The sequence below is a fragment of the Lynx rufus genome, unplaced genomic scaffold (genome assembly GCF_022079265.1).
Source record: "Lynx rufus isolate CCGP_SWC_20201006 ecotype Redwood Valley unplaced genomic scaffold, mLynRuf1.p SCAF_16, whole genome shotgun sequence".
Lineage (NCBI taxonomy): Eukaryota > Metazoa > Chordata > Mammalia > Carnivora > Felidae > Lynx > Lynx rufus.
The window spans coordinates 27,370,554-27,396,384 of NW_025814830.1; the positions used below are offsets into that span (position 1 = coordinate 27,370,554).

General features: G+C 39.0%; 1 protein-coding gene across 3 annotated transcripts in view; it reads left to right on the top strand.

Moving 5' to 3' along the window:
- Positions 1 to 978: 978 nt before the first annotated feature.
- Positions 979 to 25,831, top strand: part of FTO (FTO alpha-ketoglutarate dependent dioxygenase) — a 395,157-nt gene continuing 370,304 nt past the window's right edge. For 2 of the 3 annotated variants that reach the window (XM_047078416.1, XM_047078419.1), the window contains exon 1: positions 979 to 1,138. In XM_047078416.1, coding sequence (XP_046934372.1) covers positions 1,094 to 1,138 — 45 coding nt within the window. In that variant the 5' untranslated portion in view covers positions 979 to 1,093. The remainder of the gene's footprint in view (positions 1,139 to 25,831) is intronic. The other variant, XM_047078418.1, reaches the window with a different exon arrangement.

Below are 25,831 nucleotides of genomic sequence, written 5' to 3' on the forward strand. Positions count from 1 at the left end.
TTCCTCAGAGATGTCTTCCCTGATCATCCTATGGTTACTTTCCCTCCGGTTTCATCACTGTGTATTTCTGTTGTAGCAGTCATCTCTACCTAAAATCGTCTTATTTGTTTACTAGTTGACTACCAGTTTGTCACCTAGTAAGTAAAACAGAAGCATCTTGAGACGGGTATCAGTCCTGTTCACAGCTGTAGGGAACAGGGCCTGATGCAAGGCACTGATGCAAGACCGACATTAATATTTACTGAATGTTTAAATGAAAACCTGGCTTTGAGACTAAAATGGTAAACAAAATCCCCGCCTGTCTGTAGTTAACAGGCTATGGGGTAATCAAACCATAAACAAGTAATTATAAATCACTAAGCCAACAATAGGCCATTTAAGAGGCTAAAGGGGCTACCAACCAACTCTTAACCCAGGGTTAAGGAGCGAATTGTGTTTATGTGCCCTTCTATATGAAGGAGGACTTGGAAAGGCACGGCAGGCAGCATCAACTCTCATCAGCCTGGTTTAAGGCTGGGCTGTAAAATTTCAAACCGGTGCTGGGCGTGGGGATAATGGGCGGGCTGTGATTCAGGCCTGAGGATGTGGTGTCTCGTGCTGGGCTGCTTTTCACGCAAGCAGAACTCTAGGGCCTTCTCTAGGCCGTAGAGCGGATCCCAGGACCCCCACCCGTGCTGTAGGTAGAGGGTGGGGCCACCTCCGTCCCCCTCACCTCCCCCAGAGTACTCACCGCCACTGTCTCCCCGCAGCTAGCTACCGTTGCTATAGCGCCGACAGCGTGCTGGGCTGCTGGCCGTGAGGAGCACGGGAAAAACATGGCAGGCTCCGTTGCCTCCTGGGAAATGTAGTTTTCCTCCGGCCCTCGCCCGCCCTCTCGCTGCGTAGCTGTCGGCCCTGGGAAATTCTCCTGCCCCAAACCCCGAGGCTCTCTCGGGCGTCGCCGCCTTGCATCCTGGGAAGGGTAGTTCTCGAGGCTCTGAAGGAGCATGGAGCTGGGCGGAAGCAGGACGCCGAGAGAACTACATGCAGGAGGCGGGGTCCAGAGCGAGGAATCTACGCGGCTAGCAGTGGCGAAGGCGGCTGTAGCGGCAGCATGAAGCGGACCCCGACCGCCGAGGAACGAGAGCGCGAAGCTAAGGTATGTGGGCTTCTCCAGAGTCTGGGATCTTTGGTGCACGTATAGCTAGGGGCCGGGAACCGGAAGGGCTTGGCTGCCTGGCGAACGGACGCACGGTCTTAAGCCAGGGGATGACAAGGCCTTGTCAGCAAGGGAACCAGAGACATTGGGGTGTATTACATTCGTGCTGCTCAGGATGCAGGCCTAGCATCCTGTTGGATCAGCTCACCAATGAGAATCACGACACCCATTTCCTTTTCCTGCTTCTGCACTTCATTCCTTGGTCAGCTTTGTAGCTACCCTGTGCCTCAGTTTACCGGACTCTCAGATGACTGTGATCGTAACAGTTGTGCGTTCTCTTCGGTAATGAGGACGAGATTGGTTCAGATGAAATATCTGTGCGGTCAGATGTATTTATTTGGAACAGTTGTCTCAGTGGTTGCCTGTTTTGTTCTGTGTCTTCAGCACAGCGGGTATGAATCTAACTACAATCCTATTTTCTACCTTTGGGGTTCAGCCTCAGGTAGTTGCCGTTCCATGGGATGGCAATAATAACATCTATAGCGACGTTTTGTTTTGTCATTTGTTACATGCATTTATTTATTGTCATTTATTACAAGCATTTATTACATGTCAGTTTCTGCGTTAAGTTCGTAAAATTTATATTTCATATTCTCACTGCAGCAGATTTCAAGATAGATATTATGCAGATGGAGTATCAACAGCCCTGTTTTACAGGCGAAGCCTTGAGGTTCAGAAGAATTGAGTGTTTTTCTCTCTCATTCCCCAAATCAAGTCCTGTTGATTTGTTTAAATACGTCGGTAAACCGGTCCATTTTTTCAATCTCTGCCACCTTGGACCAAGCTACCATTATGTCTTTAATGGATTGTTGCATCAGGCTCCTTATTGGCCTGCACTCACTCTACACACTAACACTCCTTTGTCCCCTCATCCCCTTTCTCACACACAGCCAGTCTCTTCTGCACACTATGGAGTGTGATCTTTTCAAAATGCAAATCTGATCATGTCCCTTTCCTTCCTCCCTCCTCTGCCAACCACCTGTTTAAAAGTTTTCCATGACTTCCTGTTGTTCTCAAGAGAGAGACAGAACCTCACATGGCCTATGATGGCCTGGACATCCCACATGACATTCTGCCCACTCTTCGCCCATCAGCCACGTTGGCCTTTTTAAAAGGCCCTCTTTTCTGCTCTCTCTGGTTACATAGCCTTTACACATGCTGTTATGTTGCCTACTCTATATTAGGCAAATATTAGAAGTGAGAACCAATTATAAATATAACACACAGTTCTTGCTCTTGTAGAATTTCGAATCCTACAAGTGAGTTTGTCTTAGGGAATACTTCTATGGATTTAAAATATAAAATCTGCCCTATAATGACCTGAGTTATGACCAGGTTGCACTGGGGACCTGAAGTTTCCATGCTAGGGTCTGCCTGTGATATGGACAGAATACTGAAGATGGGTTCCACAGGGGGAAAGGGAGGGGAAGGGAAGATTCTTTTGCATTAGTCCGCAACAGTGTAAAGGAAGAGAGAAATGTCATCCAGTGGCATTGTGTATGATGTCTTTCTCACCTTTTAGCTTTACATTTGTGTTATCCATCTATTCTGTTAAGATTTATTGAGCACCTATTATTTATTTGCTAGACACTGGCATTATGACTTTAGCTAAGATAGAATCCATGCACAAAGAAGCTTTTACTCTACTGAAACCATAACCGTTGCCTGTGAGATAAGTTATTCATGTCTTCCACATTTTACAGATGTGGAAACCAAGGCTTAAGGAAATCATGACTTGCCCAAGGCCACTTGGTTGCTATGTGGAACTAGGGCTCAGAACCAGGTCTATCGGACTCAAAGCTTTTTTCCATTTTCTGCTGGTGAAACATGTTGAATTGATAGAGCAAGTTGTCTTCCTGTTTTCTTTAAAGAAGTTCTTTGATATTTATTTAAAATTTGCTTATGACAGTATCATCGGTTAGAACAAAGTATAGGCAATTGAGTTTTAAATCTTAAATAGGAGATGTTCAGTTACTCATGACCTACTTTCTCATATTCTAATCAACTTTATTGAGGCGTAATTTGCATACAATAATTTGCACCCGTTTATAATGTACAATTTGATGAGTTTGACAGGTGTATACACCTGCAAAACCACCATCATCGTTGACATAGACAACAGTTCAGTCCCTTCTAGAAATTTCCTCTTGCTAATTTGCAGTCAGTGTCTTCCCCTACCTTGGCTCCCAAGCAACCACTGATAATGTTTTCTTTTGCTGTAGATGAGTCCATATTTTCTAGAATTTCATACCAATGGAAACATACGGTATGAACTCTTGAGTCTATTTTCATTAAGCATAATGATTTTTGAGACTTATTCATGTTGTCATGTATATATCAATAGTTCATTCCTTTTTATTGCTGAGTGATAGTCTACTGTGTGGATTTACCACATATTGTTTATTCATTCACCTGTTGCTGAAGAACATTTGAATTGTTTCTGGTGTGGGGCTGTTATGTAAAAAATGCTGCTGTGACTATTCCTGTATAAATCTTTGTCTTTCTTTCTATTGGGTAAACACTCAGAATTCCAATTGTTGAGTTCTCTGTTTAGCCTTCTAAGAAACTGCCAAAGTGATTCTGCCATTTGTGTTAGTTTTCTAGTGCGGCTGGAACAAGTTACCACAAACCTGGTGTCTTAAAACAAATTTATACTCTCTTAGTTCTAAAGGTAAGTCTGGATGCAAGGTTTTGATAGGTCATGGTCCCTCTGGAGGCTCTAGGGGAGAACCCTTCCTTGCCTCTTGTAGCTTCTGGTGATTCCTGGCATTTCTTGGTTTGGGCAACTTAACTTTATTTGGCTTCTGTGTTCCCCTGGTCACCTTCTCTGTGTTTCTGTGTGTCAAATCTCCCCCCCTCCTTTCTCTAGTAAAGACACCAGTCATTATATTTAGGGCCTACCCTAAATCCAAGATGATCTTAATCTCAAGATCCTCCATTTAATTACATCTACAAAGACCCCTTTCCCAGAGCAGGTCACAGTGACAACTACCATGGGTTAAGATTGGACATGTCATTTTGGGGAATGTTATACACACCCAGTACACCATTTTGTATCTCCATCGGCTGTGTACGAGAATTCTAGTTGCTCTGTGACCTCCCCAATGCTTAGTGTTGTCAGTCTCTAAAATTTTAGCCATTCTAATGGACGTGTAGTGGTATCTCATGGTGGCTTTAATTAGCATTCAGTGATGACTAATGAGGTTGAGTATCTTTTCTAAAAAGCTGTTGAGGTACAATTTTTGTACTGGCAAAACTCACCTATTTTAAGTGGACAGACAATTCAGTGATTTGTAGTGTATTTACAGAGTTGCGCAACAATCAACATAATTTTATTTTAGAACGTTTTCATCATCCCCTAAAGAAGGTGTGTATTCATTTGTAGTTAATCTCCATTTCCACCCCCCTCACCCCCCCGCCCCGATCCCTAGGCAACTGCTAATCATTTATTCTCAAGATTTGCCTTTTCTGGAGATTTCCTGTGAATGGAATCAGGCAATAGGTGGCCTTTTGTGTTTGGTTTCTTTCACTCAACACGATGTTTTGAGAGGTATCCGTACTTTGTTCCTTTTTGTTACTGAATAGTATAATATTCAAGTGTATGAATACACTGCATTTTGTTTAATCCGTTCACCAGTTGATGGATATTTGGGGTTATTTATACGTTTTGGCTATTATGAAAAATGCTGCTGTGAACATATACTACTTTTTTTATATGGACATATATTTTCCTTTAAGCTCTTGGATAGCTGCCTAGGAGTGGAATTGCTGGTCCCATGGTAAATCTATGTTTAACATTTTAAGAAAGTACTGTACTGTTTTGGTATGAATCTCGGAGTCCTCCCCAATTTTTATGTTGAGATCCTAATCCCCAAGGTAATGGTATTAGGAGGTAGGGCCTTCAGAGGTGATTAAGAATGGGATTAATGCCCTTGTAAGAGAGGCCTGAGAGAGCCCCTCACCCCTTCTGGCGTGTTAGGACACAACCAGAAATTTGGAGTCTGCAACCCAGAAGGAGGTCCTCACTAGAACCTGACCATGCTGGTACGTAGATCTTGGACTTCCAGCCTTTGGGACGGTCCATTTCTGCTGTTCATAAGCCATCCAGTCTGTGGTATTTTGTTACAGCAGCCTGAATGGGCTAAGACATTGTTTTCCAATACGGACACACCATTTTATGTTTGCACTAGCGATGCTTGAGGGTTCCAATTTCTTCACATACTTGTCACCTCCTGCTACTGTCGTTTAGATTATAGCTATCTTAGTGTGCAGCAGCATCTCATTGTGGTTTTGATTTTCATTTCCCAAACGTCTGACGATGCAGAGCTTCTCATGTGTTTATCGACTATGTAGATATTTGTTTTTGTGAAGTGTCTGTTCTAATCTTCAGCTCTTTTTTTTTTTTTTGGCTGGATTGTCTTCTTAATATAAAGTGTTAGGAGCTCTTTATATTTTCTAGATATAAATTCTTTGTCAGCGATATGTATTGTGAACATTGTTTTCCAGGCTTTTAGTTTACTTAATGGTTTTTTGAGGAGCGAAAGTACTTAATTTTGATAAAGGTCCAATTTATTGATATTGCTTTTTATGATTAATGCTTTTTGTGTCATATCGGTGAAATCGTTACCTATCCCAAGGTCACAAAGATTTCTTGTTTGCTTTTTAAATTAAACTTTATCATCCCCATAATGGGTAATTACTTTTGGTTTTTCTTTTTGAAATAGCTTAGATTGTATTTTCTTCTTGTGATTGCTTATATACAGGCTTTTATACAGTTTCCAAGTTTGGAGGTGAATAAAAAGGCTGGACAAATGTTATCTAGCTTTTCATGATAACATTTATTTAATCTATGTTCAAGGGTAAGAGAACAGCAAGGTATATTCATGCGTTTTTTTCGTAAGACATACAGTGGTATGGTCCAGATTAGTATTTGATAGTCTGAATTGGAATCACGCCCTTTAAAATTTCCTTGCTGTTGGGAGGGAGGGTTGGCATGTGCTTCAGTTTCTCCTGACAGAAAATGGAGTCAAGAATGGTTGCTTCTGTCCAAATGGCTAATAGACACATGAAAAAATGCACAGCATCACTCATCATCAGGGAAATAGAAATCCAAACCACAAGGAGATACCACCTCACACGTGTCAGAATGGCTAAAATTAACAACTCAGGCAACAACAAATGTTGGCGAGGACGCGGAGAAAGATTTCGCACTGCTAATCTTTGCAGTGCAAGCTGCAAGCAGCCACTCTGGAAAATACTATGGAGGTTCCTCAAAAAATTAAAAATAGAACTACCCTACGACCCAGCAATTGCACTACTAGGTATTTATCCAGAGGATGCAGGTGTGCTATTTTGAAGGGACACAGGCTCCCCAATGTTTCTAGCAGCACTATCGACAATAGCCAAAGTATGGAAAGAGCCCAAATGTCCACTGATGGATGAATGAATGGATAAAGAAGATGTGGTATATATATATATATATATATATATATATATATATATATATACACAATGGAGTATTACTCAGCAATCAAAAAGAATGAAATCTTGCCATTTGCAACAACACGGATGGAGCTAGAGTGTATTATGCTAAGTGAAATTAGTCAGAGAAAGACAAATATCATATGACTTCACTCAAATGTGGAACTTAAGATAGAGAGCAGATGAACATAAAGGAAGGGAAGCAAAAATAATATAAAAACAGGGAAGGGGGACAAACAATAAGAGGCTGAAATACGGAGAACAAACTAAGGGCTGCTGGAGGGGGTATGGGTGGGGGGTGGGCTGAATGGGCGAGGGGCATTAAGGAGGACGCTTGTCAGGATGAGCACTGGGTGTTATATGTAAATGATGAATCACTAATTCTACCCCTGAAATCATTATTGCACTATATGCTAACTAACTTGGATGTAAATTTAAAAAAAAAAAAAAGAGGAAAGAAAAGAATGGCTGCCTTTGTGGGTGCCGTGAGGGTCCAGTGTGATTAGGTTTGGTCACTGTGCCAGGGACACAGTAGGTATGGCCTCAAATGAGTTTGGTTGTCCAGAGAGCCCTCTGCTAATGCAGAGCTGCCCCCATGTTTCTGTTTTTTTTTTTCCGATGACATAATTTATTATTTTACAACGATTTAAAATTTATAGAAGAGCTGCGAGAGTAGAACAAAGAGCTCTGCTAGGCCTGTCGTGCGGATTCCCGGGTTGTTAACGTCTTGCCACATTTGCTTTTTCACTTTCTCTCACCCTATATAGACACACAGGAACCACTATTACTATTTTTTTAATGAACCATTACAGAGGAAGTTGGAAAACCTCAATCCTCTTTACCTCTGAATACTTCAGCATCTATTTACTAAGAACAAGGACATTCTCTTACATAGAAACATAGTGAATTGTCAAGTTCAGGAAAGTTAACATTGATAAAATACTCCATTTAATCCAAAGTCCATATGCAAATTTTGTGAATTGTCCTAATAATTTCTTTTCTAGCATTTTTTTTCCTGGCCCAGGTTCCAATCCAGGAGCACACACTACTTTTCATTGTCATGCATCTGGTTTCTTTTAACCTCCTTTAATCTGGTCTCCTTAATTTGGTTCCTTATGCTTTTCTTTTTCTTTCATGACAATTGACATTTGTGATGAGGAAGGCGTTGTTGACATTTGTGATGACTACAGGATATTTGTTTTGTACACTATCTCAGGATTCTTATTTGATATTTCCTAATGAGATTCAGATTATGCATTTTTGGCACGTATGTTTTTGCGGAAAGGTAGGGGCCATTCGAGTTCACACATTTACAACTCACGTATTCATCCTGCCTGTAAATGTGTTTTACTTGGCCCAAACTGTGTTTGAAAGTTTGAGTTATTTTCTAATACAAAGTTGAGATAAAAATCTGGATGTCTGGCTCTCCTGAAAGCTAGACTATCTGGCAACACCTGCCCTGCACTGTAGTAACTACAGCTGAATATTGGCTCCCCCTTTAGATGGGAAATGGATTTTCCATTTTGCTACACTCCCGCTTTGCCCATTAGCAATAAAATTGTGGTGATAGTTACGGTCATGGTGAGAATTAAGTGTGATATATGTTAAGCACCTGGAACATTCTAGCATGTTTTCAAAGTAGATGTTGTTACCACCATCATGTCATTGGCATCATCATTTCCACCTGTCTGATCCCCATAGCTATTTTAGCCTATATTCAGAATAGTCATGCGGTAAAAACTTAGGTCAGCTAATTGGACAGATTTTTCTCAACTGGGGTTCCACTAACTTCTGTCCTATGCCTCTCAAATGGTATAAAGTGTGTACCACCTTTGGAGGAATTAAGAAAATAGTCATTCAAACCATTTTCTGTGTTCTGTGGTTCAGATGAGGAATCTAGTTAAGTACCAGATTTGGTACTTTGGGGGCACATGGGGAAATATGGCAGATTTGGTCCCATGGAACTGGCCACTTTTCCATGAAAGGTAATAATTAAACAGGTACCAACAGTGGAGTGCTGTGTTTTATCATGGGAGCAGGACATGATAGCAAGGAGGATCTATTGTGCTATGGAGGTTTTGGAATTCCTTCCTCAGGAAGATCTATTTAACCTGGTCTTGGCATCACGGAATTCCTTCCTAAGATCTGTCTAAGGATGTATCCTTATAAGACACCTGAGACTCCTTTTGAAGTTGTCCAGAAATATTAGAACTGTTTTTTTTTTTTTTTTATATTCCAGTTAACGCAATGTTGTATTCATTTCAGGTGTACAGAATAGTGATTCAACAGTTTTATACATTACTCAGTGCTCATCATGATAAGTGTACTCTTTTTGTTTTTTCCCCCTATAATAGCTAAATTAACTGCTTTACTATTATTTTTTAAAATTTTACTTAAATCCAAGTTAGTTACCACATAGCATAGCTCGAACTCACAAACCGTGAGATCGTGACCTAAGCCGAAGTCAGATGCTTGACTGACTGAGCCACCCAGGCGTTCCCTTCTATCTCTGTTTTTATTTTTCTTTCCCTTCCCCTATCTTCATCTATTTTGTTTAAATAATTTTTTTAATGTTTATTTATTTTTGAGAGAGAGAGGCAGAGCATGAGTGGGGGAGGGACAGAGAGAGAGAGGGAGACACAGAATCCGAAGCAGGCTCCAGGCTCTGAGCTGTCAGCACAGAGCCCAACACGGGGCTCGAACCCACGAACTGTGAGATCATAACCTGAGCTGAAGTTGGATGCCCAACCGACTGAACCACCAGGTGCCCCAATCTGTTTTGTTTTTTAAATTACACATGAGTGAAATCATAAGGTATTTGTCTTTCTCTGACTGATGTATTTCACTTAGCATAATACTTTCTGGTTCCATCCACGTTGTTGCAAATGGCAAGATTGCATTCTTTTTGATTGCCAAGTAATATTCCATTGTTTATATATATGTATATCTATATGTCTATATATCTATATATCCATATCTACATCTATGTCTGTATACCACATCTTTGCCCATTCATCAGTTGGTGGACATTTGGGTTCTTTCCATAATTTGGCTAATGTTGATAGTGCTGCTATAAATATTGGGGTACATGTGCTCCTTCGAATCAGCATTTTTGTGTCCTTTGGATAAATACTTAGTAGTGCAATTGCTGGGTCATAGGGTAGCTCTATTTTTAATTTTTTGAGGAACCTCCATACTGTTTTCCAGAGTGGCTGCACCAGTTTGCATTCCCACCAATGATGCTTAAGCGTTCCACCTTTCTCTGCGTCCTTGCCAACATCTGTTCTTTCCTGAGCTGTTAATTTTAGCCATTCTGACAGGTGTCAGGTGGTATCTCATTGTGATTTTCATTTGATAATGAATGATGTTGAGCATTTTTTCATGTGTCTGTTAGCCATCTGGATGTCTTCTTTGGAAAAGTGTCTATTCATGTCTTTTGCCCATTTCTTCACTGGATTATTTGTTTTTTGGGTGTTGAGTTTGAGAAGTTCTTTATAGATTTTGGATATTAACCCTTTATCTGATATGTTGTTTGCAAATGTCTTCTTCCATTCTCTAGGCTGCCTTTTAAGTTTGTTGATTGTTTCCTTCACTTTTTGTCTTGATGAGGTACCAGTAGTTCATTTTTGCTTTTGTTTTCCTTGCCTCTGAAGACCTGTTTAATAACTTGTGGCCAAGGTCAAAGAGGTTGTTACCTGTTTTCTCCTCTAGGATTTCGGTGCTTTCCTGTCTCACATTTAGGTCTTTTATCCATTTTGAGTTTATTTTTGTGTATGGTGTAAGAAAGTGGTCCAGGTCCATTCTTCTGCATGTCGCTGTTTAATTTTCCCAGCACCATTTGCTGAAGAGATTTTCTTTTTTCCATTGGATAGTCTTTACTACTTTGTTGAAGATTAGTTGGCCATACATTTCTGGGTCCATTTCTGGGTTCTCTGTTCTGTTCCATTAATCGATGTGTCTGTTTTTTGTGCCTGTACCATACTGTCTTGATGATTACAGCTTTGTAATACAGCTGGAAGTCTAGAATTGTGATGCCTCCAGCTTTGGGTTTCTTTTTCGACATTGCTTTGACTATTTGGGTCTTTTCTGGTTCCATAAAAATTTTAGAATTGTTTGTTCTAGCTCTGTGAAGAATGCTAATATTATTTTGATGGGGATTGCATTGAATGTGTAGATTGCTTTGGGTAGCATCAACATTTTAACAATATTTGTTCTTCCAATCCATGAGCATGTAATGTTTTTGCATTTCTTTGTGTCTTCAGTTTTTTCCACAAGCTTTCGGTAGTTTTCAGTGTGTAGATCTTTCACCTCTTTGGTTAGGTTTATTCCTAGGTATTTTATGGTTTTTGGTACAATTGTAAATGGGATCTATTCCTTGATTTCTCTTTCTGCTGCTTCATTATTGGTGTATAGAAATGCAACCGATTTCTGTGCATTGATTTTATATCCTGCGACTTTGCTGAATTGATGTATCAGTTCTAGCAGTTTTTTGGTGAAATCTTTTGGGTTTTCCACCTAGAGCATCATATCATGTGGAAAGAGTGAAAGTTTGAGCCCTTCCTTGCCGATTTGGATACCTTTTATCTCTTCTTGTTGTCTGACTGTTGAGACTAGGACTTCCAGTACTATGTTGAACAACAGTGGTGAGAGAGGACGTCCCTGTCTTGTTCCTGACCTTGGTGGGAAAGCTCTCAGTTTTTCCCCATTGAGGATGATATTAGCTGTGGGTCCTTATATATGGCCTTTATGAGGTTTAGGATGGTAAGTGTCTCTTAATCCCCTTCACCTGTTTGACCCATCCACCACCTACCTCCCCTCTGGTAACCGTCTCTTTGTTCTCTATAGTCATGAGTCTGTTTTTTGGTTTGTCTTTTTTTCCCTTTGTTTCTTTGTTTTGTTTCTTAAATTCCACATATAAGTAAAATCATGTTATTTGTGCTTCCCTGACTTATTTTCACTTAGCATTATACGCTCTAGCTCCAACTGTGTCATTGCACAAGGCAAGAGTTCATTCTTTTATATGGCTGAGTAATATTTCACTCTCATTATATATATCTCATCATCTTTATCCATCCATCTATTGATGGACACCTGGGCTGCTTCCATCATTTGGCTATTGTCAATAATGCTGCAATAAACATGAAGGTGCATGTATTCCTTTGAATTAGTGTTTCTGTATTTTTTTGGTAAATACCAAGCAGTGCAGTAACTGGATCGTAGGGTAGTTCTGTATTTGACTTTTCGAGGAACCTCCACACTGTTTTGCACAGTAGCTGCACCAATTTGCATTCCCATCAACAGTGCGAGAGGGTTCTTTTTTCCCACATCCTTGTCAACCTTGTTGTTTCTTGTGTTTTTGATTTTAGCCATTCTGAGAGGTATGAGGTGATATCTCATTGTAGTTTGGATTTACATTTCCCTGATGAGGAGTGATGTTGGACAGCTCTTCCTGTGTCTGTTGGCCATCTGGATGTCTTCTTTGGAGAAATGTCTGTACTTGTCTTCTGCCCATTTTTTAGTTGGGTTATTTGTTTTTTTTGGGTATTGAGTTTTATAAGTTCTTTATATATTTTGGATACTAACCCTTTATTGGATATGTCATTTGCAGATACCTTCTCCCATTTGGTAGGTTGCCTTTTGATTTTGTGTATTTTTTCCTTTGCTGTGCAGAAACTGTTTAGTTTGATGAACTCCCAATAGTTAATTTTTCCCTTGCCTCAAGAGACGTATCTAGAAAAACGTTGTTATGACTGATGGCAGAAAAATTACTGCCTATCCTCTCTTCTAGGATTTATATGGTTTCAGGTCTCACATTTAGGTCCTTAATCTATTTTGAGTTAATCTTTTTTTATGGTATAAGAAAGTTGTCCAATTTCACTTGTTTGCATGTAGCTATCCAGTTTTCTCAACGCCATTTGTTGAAGAGACTTTCCCATTACATATTCTTTCCTCCTTTGTCAAAGGTTAGATGACCCATATACTCATGGGTTTGTTTCTGTGCTTTCTGTTCTGTCCCATTGGTCTATATGTTTATTCTTGTGCCAGTGCCATACTATTTTGATTACTATAGCTTTGTAGTATAACTTGAAATCTGTAGTTGTGATGCCTCCGTCTTTGTTTTTCTTTTTCAAAATTGTTTTCACTATTTGGGATTTTTTGTGGCTTCATACAAATTTTAGGATTCCTTGTTCTAGTTCTGTAAAAAGTGCCATTGGTATTTTGATAGGGTATTAGAACTGTTTTTCAGTCATGGAGTGAAAAGGTGTAGATGTTGAATTCCAAGTTCGTTTCAAAGGTTCCTATGGATAAGATCATCTTTTTAAAAAATACTGAAAATATAACTAGTTAAGATTTATTACTGAGAGGGCTGTACACTTATTAGGAACATGATAATTTTGTTTAATGTACACTTTTTTTTAAATTTTTTTTTCAACATTTATTTATTTTTTGGGACAGAGAGAGACAGAGCATGAACGGGGGAGGGGCAGAGAGAGAGGGAGACACAGAATCGGAAACAGGCTCCAGGCTTTGAGCCATCAGCCCAGAGCCTGACGCGGGGCTCGAACTCACGGACCGCGAGATCGTGACCTGGCTGAAGTCGGACGCTTAACCGACTGCGCCACCCACGCGCCCCAGTAATGTACACTTTTATCAGTGAAGGAACATATCCAGAATAAACTTGCTGTTTCAAATAAAAATCATTAACAAAGTCTTCTGTTTTGGTGGCTATTTTCTTGATATCATTTAATAAGATAAACCTTATGTTATACTGTCTAGTGAGTTATAAATATGATAGTGGAATAAAAGGAAGTTTGTGGTTTGTGTATGTGTTCATTGGGTCTTTTTACTTCAGTTTTATTTTATGTTTTTTGCAGTTTGGCATTTTAGTAAGGTTCTGGAAAGGTTCTTTTGGTCCCTACCTTCACTATGGACCATCCTGGATTATATTGCCGGCTTATCTGTCACAGATTTAGGAAACTGAATGTAGAACATTTTTGGTGGTGGCCAATGACCAGCCGACTTAAAAAATTAAAACTTCTCCTGCCGTATTCCAGTGTGTGATCCGCCCCCCCCCCCCCCAAATGTCTCTCTTTATCTTTTGCTTGATCTCTCTTCGAGTGTATGGCTCAACCTTTAATCACTATTTAGTAGTTTGGATTGCCTTCTCTAGATAGAAGGGTTAGTTTATTCATGGTTTCCAAAACACTTTAAGTATTTTTCCTTGAAAAGTTAACTAGCTAACCCACTGAGTCACATTGAATTCTTGTTACTTTGTATTACCATGTTTGTGTTGGTTTTGAAAACTAAATAGCCATTTGAAAAGTCTTAGACGCTTTAGACACTTCTCTGAAGACTGCGTTGGTGTCTTTCTTATTCATCCTTACTTCTCTGTATTGTACCCAGCAGAGTATCCTGCACATAAGAGACATTTGTAAGTGTCTGTTGAAGATTGAATGGTTGAGAGCCTCCAGTATCTGATACAGGTTACATGTGACCCTTAATAATGATCGTATTGGCTCCCCGGCTGCCGATTGGATTCTATTGTGGTTAAGTCTGGCAATACAGGTATTGGCATTTAGACTGTTTGCTTTGAGAAAGTAGATACCGTGGGTAGTTTTGTTCTTCACCATTGTATCCCTGGCACTTCACACTGTTCCAGGCACATAGTAAATATCGCATACAGATTTATCAAAAGAATGAGTGAATTCCCCCAAAGCATCACCCGTTACTATTGGTCATTAGGCTTTGCCCTAGTGAGAGCTGAAGCTGGAACCTGAAAGAAAGAATGCAAAATGGTTAAATATGGATTTTAAATTACTTGACACACCATAGGTATAGGTATTAATGTTGAGAAATAGGATTCTTCTCTTCGGCACATGCTTTAGCAACTGCCAACAATTGTTTTCTAGTGCTCCCTTTAAATTTAAGATGCTAATTTACCCTGGAGGATTGGTGTATTTTGTCGGTGCTAGTTTATTATGGCAGATTTCTTGATAAAGTTACATTTAAATTATGACTTTCTAATCTCTAGAAGACAAGAACTTTATAGTTGAGGTGGTACTTTTGGAACCTTAAAAAAAGGTGCAGTTCAGAGAAGGTAAATTTAGAGTTCTGCTAACCACATTCATGTGACCTTCTGTTATATACTCACTGATTTTGTATTATTTTACAAAACTGTCTCACCAGTTGATTTTCCAGTGGAAGCTGGGAGGAATCTTGGGGATTTTGGGGCCGGGTTAGGAAACGTTCAGGAGATTAAGATTGACATCGGTAGGAAGTTTCCACACCCTTGGCCTTGGCATCGTGTTTCTCTTGCAAGGCCAGTGCATGTTTGAAAGCTGAACCTTGCATAGGTGCTCTAGGCTCACATTTTTGTTTGTGCTGTGAGCATCTGTCCTGTTGCCATTATGATCATTTATTTGCTCTGTAGTTTTGGAAATGACCTGCTTGCAAAGGGACCATGCCTTCCTTTATGCTAAAGAACTGCCATATGGATAAATGGCAGTTGAGATCCTTTACAGCTGGTAGAAACGAAGTAGAAAACTCAGTCTGAAGGACCAAATTGTGTTGCAGCTGATCTGAGGGAGAGAGATGTTGCCAGTGCATGAGTGTTTTCATAACCGTTTGTGATCAGAAAATTTGGTGCTCTGATTTCTGCATTAGCCCTAAGTCTGCCCTTTGGCGCCTTCATTTAGTGACTGGATCATTCAAGGCTGAGCCTCAAGGGCCAGCATTTCTCTAATAATCATATAAAATGGGCTGATGTGGCAACCTTAACTCACTGTTGAATTGGGCATGATTAAAGTCTCAAGGCTGTATTAATATGGATTTTCTGTTTCTGTGCACCGCAGTCCATTATCTCATTGTTTTCCAGTTTGCCATTTTTTGAGAACAGAGATGGAACATTTTGCTGACGATTTTTTTTTTCTTCCCTGTCAGCGCGAACGTTCTGTTTTTGTTTTGTGTTTGGCTAGAGACTAGCATCAGGCAAATGAATGAAAACATTCCAGTTTATGTGGACTCTAGCCTGTTGTCACGTCAATCTTGTTATTTAGGTAAATAGTTGGCAGTTTTTTGCAGGATCAGCAGCCAATGTGCTGCGAGCGGTTTTTGTTTTAGTCACATTATTGACTGGTAACACTATTAATGAGACAATAATTGGCAAATCGTACCGTGGCCGTTGTTCTCATGAAACACGATCCTCGTGTTGGAGGCAGCCAGGCCGAGGAGTTGCCTCTGCAGCCTGGAAGGAGAGGAAAGGATGAGTAGCCAGTGTGCCCAGCTTTTAAATTCATCAGACCCCTGCTGCTTAAATTGCCCCAGCTGTTAATGCTGGAACCATTACTGTAATGGACTCAGCAAATGAAGGAGAACGAAGACACGCACACTTTATTACCAGAGGGGCAATTTTCTCTTCATCTGTAATGGCAGCGGTGCCTCATATTGATCAGACCATCAAGATACTAATCCTCTGTAAAATTACTTGTTATAACTGAAAATGTGTTAATCCAAATCAGTCTGTGTCCTGACTGTCTACTTACTATTGAATACAGACTATCAGATGGTTTATTTTTCATGATTTAAAGCCTCTGCCCCGAAAATGGTTGGCGTTTCCCTCGCAACACTGAGTGCTTAATCTTAGCTGCAGCCCAGGGTTGTCTTTTTGTTTTAAACAGAACATCACCCACTTAATTAAGGAGTGAGTGTCTGTCTTGCTGTCTGAGTTATGCTGGTGTTTTATGTTCCCCTGGATTTATTAAGCGTCTTGTTTTACATTCAGTCTGTGGTTTGTGCTGTAAATAAAAATAGGCCCATCTTGCACATATTAGAAATTTGCAGGTAGCAAATGTCAATAAGTACCAGGGATGTAAGGTGCTTTGATTTATATTTCAGACACCACGTTGTGCTTTGTCGATTGAACCCATAGGCAGGATGCATCCTGGTGTCTTCTGTGTAGCAGATGTGTTTTTGCATCGTTGTCTGAGAAAGTTTATGGTTATTTCTGCATCCTTGGTTCAGTAGATTGCTTTTTAGACAATGAGGCATATCTACTCCCCCTCCTTGTGTTTTGTGAAATGACTATAGCTAGGAATCGTCCTAAGAAGACCTGTTAAAAACTCAGTTTTATCTTCCTTAATATTTAGAATTGTAAGAATTACTCCTTAAAATTTCCATCGTAGTCTCTACCTACATTATATGTTTACCTGTACACAGGCTCAGATGCTCTCCTTGTGGTATTTTTATTCATTCTTCTATATTGTCATTGCTCAGAGCACTTGTATGTATGGCATTCTCTTTAGAGTTCCTTCAGAGGTACTTAACCAGTACTCTTTGTTGTGCCAAGAATTGTGTTAGAGGCTGGAAATGCAAAGATGAGTAAGATATAATCTTTGCCATGGAGGACCTCGGCTCAGTGAGCAAATGATTACGGTAATTGCAGGGTAGCAAGTGGTGAAAGCCTCCTGTGAATGTAGTTCCTGGAAGCGGATACCAGGTATGGGTGCAATAGTAAAATCAGCCTCATCGATTTTTCTTGTGTTACCAAAAGCAGAACTGTGCAGTTTAATCACACTTTAAGACTCGCGGCTGAATGATTCCTAGCTGTTTGATAGAAATCTCGTCTTTTCTCACTTTTACTGCCCCCTGGAGACCGTCAAAGGAAGGATTTCCAAAAATGTTTTGATCAGTGACCACATTTTTGGATATGTATAGTTTCCCACAGAGACTACTTTAAAGGGGATAGTGCTTATTTGATTGTTTATGTTCTGACATATATATTGTAAATCAGTCTTGTTGCTTTATAGTATAGTTTATCAGGAGAGACAGTAGCCTGTTGTGTGTTTCAGAGTATGGATTTTGCACCCAGTCGGCCTTGTTTTCTCCCTAGCTTCTCTACTTACTAGCTGAGCGATCTTGGCCAGCTCACCTCATCTCCTGGAGCCTCAATCTTCAACTGTAAAATGGAGATGATAATAATAGTCTAAGGATGAAATGATTTAATATATAGAAAGTATTTAGAATAGCGTTGGGTAAGTGTTTTGTAAGCATTAGCTGTGATTAATATTACCATGGATGTGACTTTAGGTAGTGAAATTATTTTTAACATGCGGCTAATGAAAGACAGCTTTGTAAATGTATGACAACAATATGTGGGGCACAGATAATTAAGCATTTCTTATTTAAAACATTATTTTTCCCAATTACATGATAGTTTGTTATATTAGAAAAATTTAAAAATACAAAAAAATACCAAGCAGGAAAAAAAAAAAGCCTATAATTTTCCAGGGATAACCTCTGTGTTAGTATATTGGTGTATTTGTTAAAATACTATATTATTCTTATTATGCCTATTATATGCCCAGTATATCACTGTGAGCCCAGTTTTATCTACAACATATTTATATAAGATACTTTAAACAAAACATAAAGTGTTTCATCATATGGATTTTCATTATGTACTATTTCATCATACGGATTTTTTTTTCCTGCTATTATAAATTATCTCTCAGTGACCATTCTTGCACATAAATCTTTGTGCAAACCTCTGGTATTTTCCACAAGGTAAATTAAAAAAAGGCAAATTGTCAGGTTAACATTTGTAAAGAGTTTTAGTTTGCACTGTCAGATTGCCCCCCAGAGAGGTGATGCCAGTTTCTACTGTAAGAAACACTGCCTGAGAATACACGTTTGTTATGTCCTCTTCAACCCTGAGAATTAGCATAAAGTAAAAATATATGCCAATTTGGAGGAGGTGAAGTAGGAGCTCATTGTAGAACTAATTTGAATTTTCTTCCCCCCCCATTTGTATTTTCTTAATTACTGAGTATATGGTTGAATTCCCTCTCATTGTGTTTATTGACCAACAATATATTTCTTTTGTGATTTGCTTGTTTATATAGCCTTTGTCCATTTTGGTAATGTGTGTTTGTCTTTTCCTGTTGATTTGTAAGACTACTTCGTAAATATTAGGGATGTTATTTTTCGTTAATCAACTGATGGAAATACTTTTCCTAGTTTGTTTGTTGCCTGCCTTCTACTTTTGAATTTTTATTATTCAAAAATTTTTTGTTCTTTATGTATAGGGAAACTTTTCCCACCTGATTATCAGTTGAATTAGTCACTTATATGTCCTAGGTATTTTGTGTTTTAATATTAAAAAAAAGTTTTTTTAATCTTTATTTATTAAAAAATTTTTTTTAATGTTTTTATTTATTTTTGAAGGAGAGAGAGACAGAGCATGAGTGGGGGAGGAGCAGAGAGAGAGGGAGACATAGAATCCGAAGTAGGCTCTAGGCTCTAAGCTATCAGCACAGAGCTTGATACGGGGCTTGAACTCACGAACTGTGAGATCATGACCTGAGGCGAAGTTTGACACTTTACTAACTGAGCCACCCAGGCACCCCTAATCTTTATTTATTTTTGAGAGAGAGAGAGGAGCAGGGGAGGAACAGAGAGAGAGGGAGACACAGAATCCAAAGCAGGCTCCAGGCTCCGAGCTGCCAGCACAGAGACTGACGCGGGGCTCAAACTCACGTTTGTGAGATCATGACCTCCTCAGCTGAAGTCGGACCCTCAAACGACTGAGCCACCCAGGCACCCCTATATTTTTATATCATTCTTGTAATGCATCTAGAATTTAGTTGGTGTATGAAATGGAGTAGCTATCTAACTTTTCCTCCCAGGTGGTTCACCAGTTTCCACCTCGGAATTATGCAAATTAATTGACTGATTTGAATGCTGAAATACTCAGATCTGCTTTTTGTTTGTTTTTATTTTGTTTTATTGATTCTTTTGTTTTGTCTCTTGTTCTTGATACACCATTTTAATTACCAGAGTTTCATGATGCCTTCCAGTTTCTAGCAGTACAAGACCTGCATGACTGTTCTTTGTTTTTAGAAGTTCTTTGGCTCTTCTTTTTTAAGGAGGAGACAACTTAACAATTTTTCCAGATAAACTTAAAATATCACTTTTTTAAGTCTCTTGGGTACCTCATCCCTTTAGTATTTTAATTATTATTGCATTAAATTTATAACTTAACTTGGAAAGAACTGAAATAGGGGCGCCTGGGCGGCTCAGTCAGTTAAGTGTCCAACTTCAGCTCAGGTCATGATCTCATGGTTCATGAGTTCAAGCTCTGCATCAGGCTCCGTGCTGACAGCTCAGAGCCTAGAGCCTGCTTTGGATTTTGTGCCTCCCTCTCTCTCTGCCCCTCCCCTGCTAGCACTCTTTCTCTCTCTCAAAAATAAACATTAAAAAAAAAACAAAACAAAAAGAAAGAACTAATTATGGCAAAAAATTTTTCTCATCTGAGTTGCCTGGGTGGCTCAGTCGGTTAGGTGTCCGACTCTTGGTTTCAACACAGGTCATGATCTCGTGGTTAGTGAGTTTGAGCCCTGCATTGGGCTCCACACTGACAGTGTGGATACTGTTTGGGATTTTTCCTCTCTCCCTCTCTCTCTGCCCCTCCCCCACTCTCACTCGCTCTCTCAAAAATAAACTTAAAAAAATTTTTTTTCTCATTCCACAATGTGATTTGTCTTTATATTTATTTAAGCTCTCTTTCATGGTCCTCATAAAGTTTTGTAATTTTATTCAAGTAAGTACTATTTATTACCTTTTGGGTTTATTACTGTATATTTTACATAATTTGATTACTATTTTTGGTTACTATTGCAAATGGGATATTTTTAAATTATACTTTTAGAGTGGTACATGGGAAAGCTTGTTTTATGTGTTGTTTTTGTAATTGGCCACAATATAGAAATATTCTTATTCTAATATTTTTTGTTTGATTTTTTTGGGTTTCTAGGCATATACTAGGCATATAATTTAATCATCTGCAAATAAAATTTGGTCTTTCCCCCTTCAGTAATTATATTCTCCTCCCTTTTTTTTTTTCTTGTGTTATTACTTTGTCTAAAACCTTTGAATAGAGGTGATAGTCATGCTTTTACTACTTATGTTTCAGGATTCTGGTATTGAGTGTAATGGTAATTACTGACAATAATCTTTGATTTTTAGTTTATTTTTTTCTAGGGACTGAGGTTGAATTCATGTTTAATATACATGTGCATATATATATGCATATATATTAAAAATGGCTTTTTTAGTTTTGAGAGAGAGAGAGAGAGCAAGCAGGGGAAGGGCAGAGTGGGGCAGGGTGGTGGTGGTGGTGGTGGTGGTGGTGGTGGTGGTGCAGACAGAGGATCTGAAGCTCTGCTGTCAGCACAGATCCTGACTCGCGGCTTGAACTCAAGATTCGCGGCTTGAACTCACGATTCGTGAGATCGTGACCTGAGCTGAAGTTGGACACTTAACCGACTGAGCCACCCAGGTGCCCCTTGTTGAATATATTTTTGACATTTAGACATTTATTTAGATGGTAATGTCTGACTTTCATTGATAGAATGTAACCTGTTAATATAGTTTCTAATATTGGTTTCTTGGCATAAATCCTACTTAGTCACATTATGTCTTAACATACTACTGAATTCAACCTTGTAGTATTTCAATTAGGAAAGCAAGATGGGTCTATAGCAGTGATTACCAAGGAAGCTGGATGGTAGTACCCCCAGGGTATATCAGAATCTTCAGTGAGCCATATTTAATATGCATGTTATAGTCATAATTCAAACCATAGTTAGTAAAATTTAATAAAACTCTTTTGGCTGATCCTCATCAGCAAATGGTAGAGGGAAGATAATTTACTTGTTAAAATGCTGGGAAACATTCCTTTTTGTGCTTTCTTTTGTCAAGTTTTGCTATCATAGATAAGCCTGTGTCATAAAATGATTTGTACCATTTTCCTCTTTCTGTGCTCTAGAGCCTTTTAAAAAACATTGGAATTATTTTTCCCTTGGATGTTTGAACTAAATTACTTGTAAAACTCTTCATGTGATGTTAGGGAAGGTAATTTTTGTGTTTTTTTTTTTTTTTTTAAATTTTTTTTTTCAACGTTTATTTATTTTTGGGACAGAGAGAGACAGAGCATGAACGGGGGAGGGGCAGAGAGAGAGGGAGACACAGAATCGGAAACAGGCTCCAGGCTCCGAGCCATCAGCCCAGAGCCTGACGCGGGGCTCGAACTCACGCACCGCGAGATCGTGACCTGGCTGAAGTCGGCCGCTTAACCGACTGCGCCACCCAGGCGCCCCGGGAAGGTAATTTTTGGATAACTGTACCAATATCTTTTCTAGTTAGTGGGCTATATAGTTTTTTCCTTTTGAGTAAATTTTGGTCATTATGCTTTCTCAGAAATTGAGGTTTCATATTTACTAGCACAGCACTGAACATAACATTCTCTGGCTTATAAGATAGAGTTGTGCAGTTTTATAATAAAAAATTCCATATTTTTTATTTTTTCTTTTTAATTTTATGTATTCATCTAATGTCTTCAAAGCTTGATTCTGTTTGCTTGTGACCTATTTTTTTTAAAACGATCTCTTGAATTTGTTATGCTAATTCATTAATTTTTACCTCAATCTTTATTGTTTCCTTCCTTCGGTTTTGCTTAAACTGCTTTTGTTTTTATTTTACTGAATTCTTGAGATGAATACTTAGTTCATTTATTTCCTTTTTGTAATATGAAAAGCATTTCAAAATCTTAAAAATAATTTTCCTTTCTGTGTTCCTGTAGCAATTTGTGCATGTTTTTGTAGCGCTTATCACTTAGTATTTCTTAGTTCTACAGATTGTATTTTGGTTCTGTGATGCATGCAGAGTCGTGAGCACAGCACTAAAAATGCTATGTAGATACAAATATGATTTAAAATAGAAGGCTTTTAGTATTCTTGTCTTATCCACTACTCCCCCAGCTCTCTCTCCCAACATAGTATCAAGTTCTTTGGAGGAGAAAGTATTAAAAAATATATGTATATTATATACACACATATATATGTATGCACACGTCCTCTGAAATATGTAACACAACTTTGTTGACAGATATACAATAGTAAATATTTACTGATTGTTTTCTGAGACTTAATTTTCAAATGCTCATTATCGAGAGAGCCTAAAGTACACTGAGACCTAGGAGCCCTTCATCCACCTATAGAATTTCTAGTTTACTAGGATAAAAAAAAGCTTCTAGTTTATGTGGGGTGTCCTAGACTGCCGCATCACCACACAGTTAGTGAAATGGATGTGCATTGCTGGAGGATGTAAATGTTGTGGTTCAATTGCATTTCCTCTGCAGAAGAATGCTAGAGACATTATTATGTTCTTTTCCCAAAACAAAGACTAAAAAGCTAGTGTAATTTATATAAACTGATAATAAATTATAAAATTGATAAAAATTCTTTTCCATTTTTATAGGTCTTAGAGCAGCCCTTTATTTATTTTTTTTTCTTTTTTTTTTTTTTTTCAACGTTTATTTATTTTTGGGACAGAGAGAGACAGAGCATGAACAGGGGAGGGGCAGAGAGAGAGGGAGACACAGAATCAGAAACAGGCTCCAGGCTCCGAGCCATCAGCCCAGAGCCTGACGCGGGGCTCGAACTCACGGACCGCGAGATCGTGACCTGGCTGAAGTCAGACGCTTAACCGACTGCGCCACCCAGGCGCCCCTAGAGCAGCCCTTTAAAAAAAGTATTTATTATTTGTTTTGAGAGAGAGAAAGAGAGAGAGAGAGAGAGACTGTGTGCACATGTGTGTGCACACATGCACCAGTGGGTGAGGGGCAGAGAGAATCCCAAGAAGGCTCTCTGTGCTGTCAGTGCAGAGCTGGACGCGGGGCTCAAACCTGAGATTGTGACCTGAGCCAAAATCAAGAGTTGGATGCTTAACCGACTGAGCCATCCAGGTACTGCACAGCTTTTTTCAAAAAAATTCTTATTTGGAGGAAAAATAAATATGTAGTTATTCCTTCCCTTTCAGTTATAGTTACATTACAATTTCATTGCTTCTCTAGCACTGAGATTTATTTTTATTTTTAACATGTTTTGTTTATTGCTATATAGAGGTGTGGTATTGTATCATGGTCTGTTAAGATTTCCCATGGTTTTTTTTTGGAAAATGAATGCCATCTGATAAGTCAGTCCTAGATTAACAGGTTTATTTTATTTTATTTTATTTTATTTTATTTTATTTTATTTTATTTTATTATTATTTTTTTTATTATTTTTTATTTTTTATTATTTTTTAGCAGGTTGATTTTAAATTGCTAAATGTGGGGCTCCTGGGTGGCTCAGTCTGTTAAGCGTCCGACTTCATCTCAGGTCATAATCTCATGGTGTGGGTCCAAGCCCCGCTTCGGGCTTTGTGCTGACAGCTCAGAGCCTGGAGCCTGGTTCGGATTCTCTCTCTCTCCCTGCCCCTCCCCCACTCGTGCTCTGTCTCTCTCTCAAAAATGAATAAATGTTAAAAAAGATTAAAAAAATAAATTGCTAAATGCCATACAAATGCTGAGTGATCGTTGTTTTCTGTGTAATTAGTAAATATTTTTTTAGAATAATATTCATTGAAGGGCTTTACATAATCCCTGACATTTCAGTGTTGTGGTTTCTAGTAAAGCACGCCCCCCACCCCCATTTTTTAGCAGTTCATTGCTAGCAGGGAAAAAGGAGGTATAACTTTTTGAAAACAAAAATACCCTTTAGGCTATTTTTAAAGATTCCTACGAGACTTTATGTCTCAGATAATTGATGGTAAATTTTGTTTGGTTGTTTTTAATCTCAAACTGTGGGGATTTACAAAGCAAGTTTCATCTCCGCGAAATGAAAACTAATTCGATGATACTGTATAAGATCTACCAATCCCTGAGGAATTGCCTCAAGTTCTCCCTCTTTCATGAAGCTTTTGAGGATTATTTCTTTCATCTCTTTCCTGCTGACCTTATTTCCTATGTCAGAATGTATGGTAACAACAGTAAGTTTGCATATGGCACAATACCGTGCATCTTGACATTTGGTCATAATAGGTATCGCATCTTATTATTGCTCACATCTAGTGGTGTTTCCTGTAATTCTCTTTTCCCTAGAGAGATTATAAGCTCCCTCTGGCCAAGAGCCATGTTACAAATTTGTTTTATGTATCGAGTAAGGTGCTAAAGATCTGGTTGCCTCTCACTGTTTCCGGTGAAATGGAATTGTGTATAAACCGAAAGTTGAGCTTTTTGTTTGTTCGTTACAGTTGATAGCACATTTATTTGTCCTCGGCTCTCTATTTGTTCTCCATCCACAACAGAAAATGCTTTATTTAGAAATGTTTTGTGTAAAGCCATATGACGAATAGATCTCAGGAAACTGGATTTGTGGACCATAGGAAAATCTTAGATGTTGGTGGCCCTTTGCCTATCGCTGTGGTTTTTTAAAGCGCTGTATCTGAATCGCCTGTGTGTGTCCCGATTCATTTTGCCGTTTCATCCACTGCTGTTCCTCCTGTTTTTATTTAAGACTATAAAGTTACTTTAGTGTAACTGCTGCTGTCACCTTTGCCCTTAGCTAATCAAATAGTTTACCTTGAGGGAAGCATTTATCTCCCACTTTCATTATTATTATTTTTGTAGCTGTAAAGATATATATTTTATGTCTGCAGAAGGCTGTAACAGTGAAACGAGGTATTGATCTGCTGTATTTAGCAATTTCTTTCCACCTTGCCATCAATAGCATGTCAGCATCTGTCTGTACCGTGGTTGACCTCACAAATAGCTCTTTATGCTCCCATTGGATTCAAATGATAGAGTATGCTGAGAACTTAATCAATGAATGATTATAAAGTTTTTAGTATTATTTCATGACCCGGAGGCAACCGGTACTCCTTGCACTGAACAGTTCCGTGTACAATGAATATGGTAAAATGAGTGTGTCTGGCTTTTGTTCGGCCGAGAGCAGGGCACCTGCTTGGGTTAGCTGGTACTTCTGTACTGATGATCTCAAAGCACTTAGGCACTTCACCGCAGCATCTCGCCTTGCGGAATCGGACACAGAGAAGAGCAGTCCCTCCATTTGGCTTTGTTCCCCACCCTCCACCACCATGAGCATGCAGCAATATTTCTACACTCCAACAGTGAGCATCAGGCCTTTTGGCTTCATTTACAGAAGAAAGGTAAACAAAATTAGTTGCTATGTCACTATATCACTGAGGGCCTGATAAAAAGCCGCATGTTAAGAGGAGGGAGAATTATCGTCGTCTCCGTCTAATGGTCTAATGGGA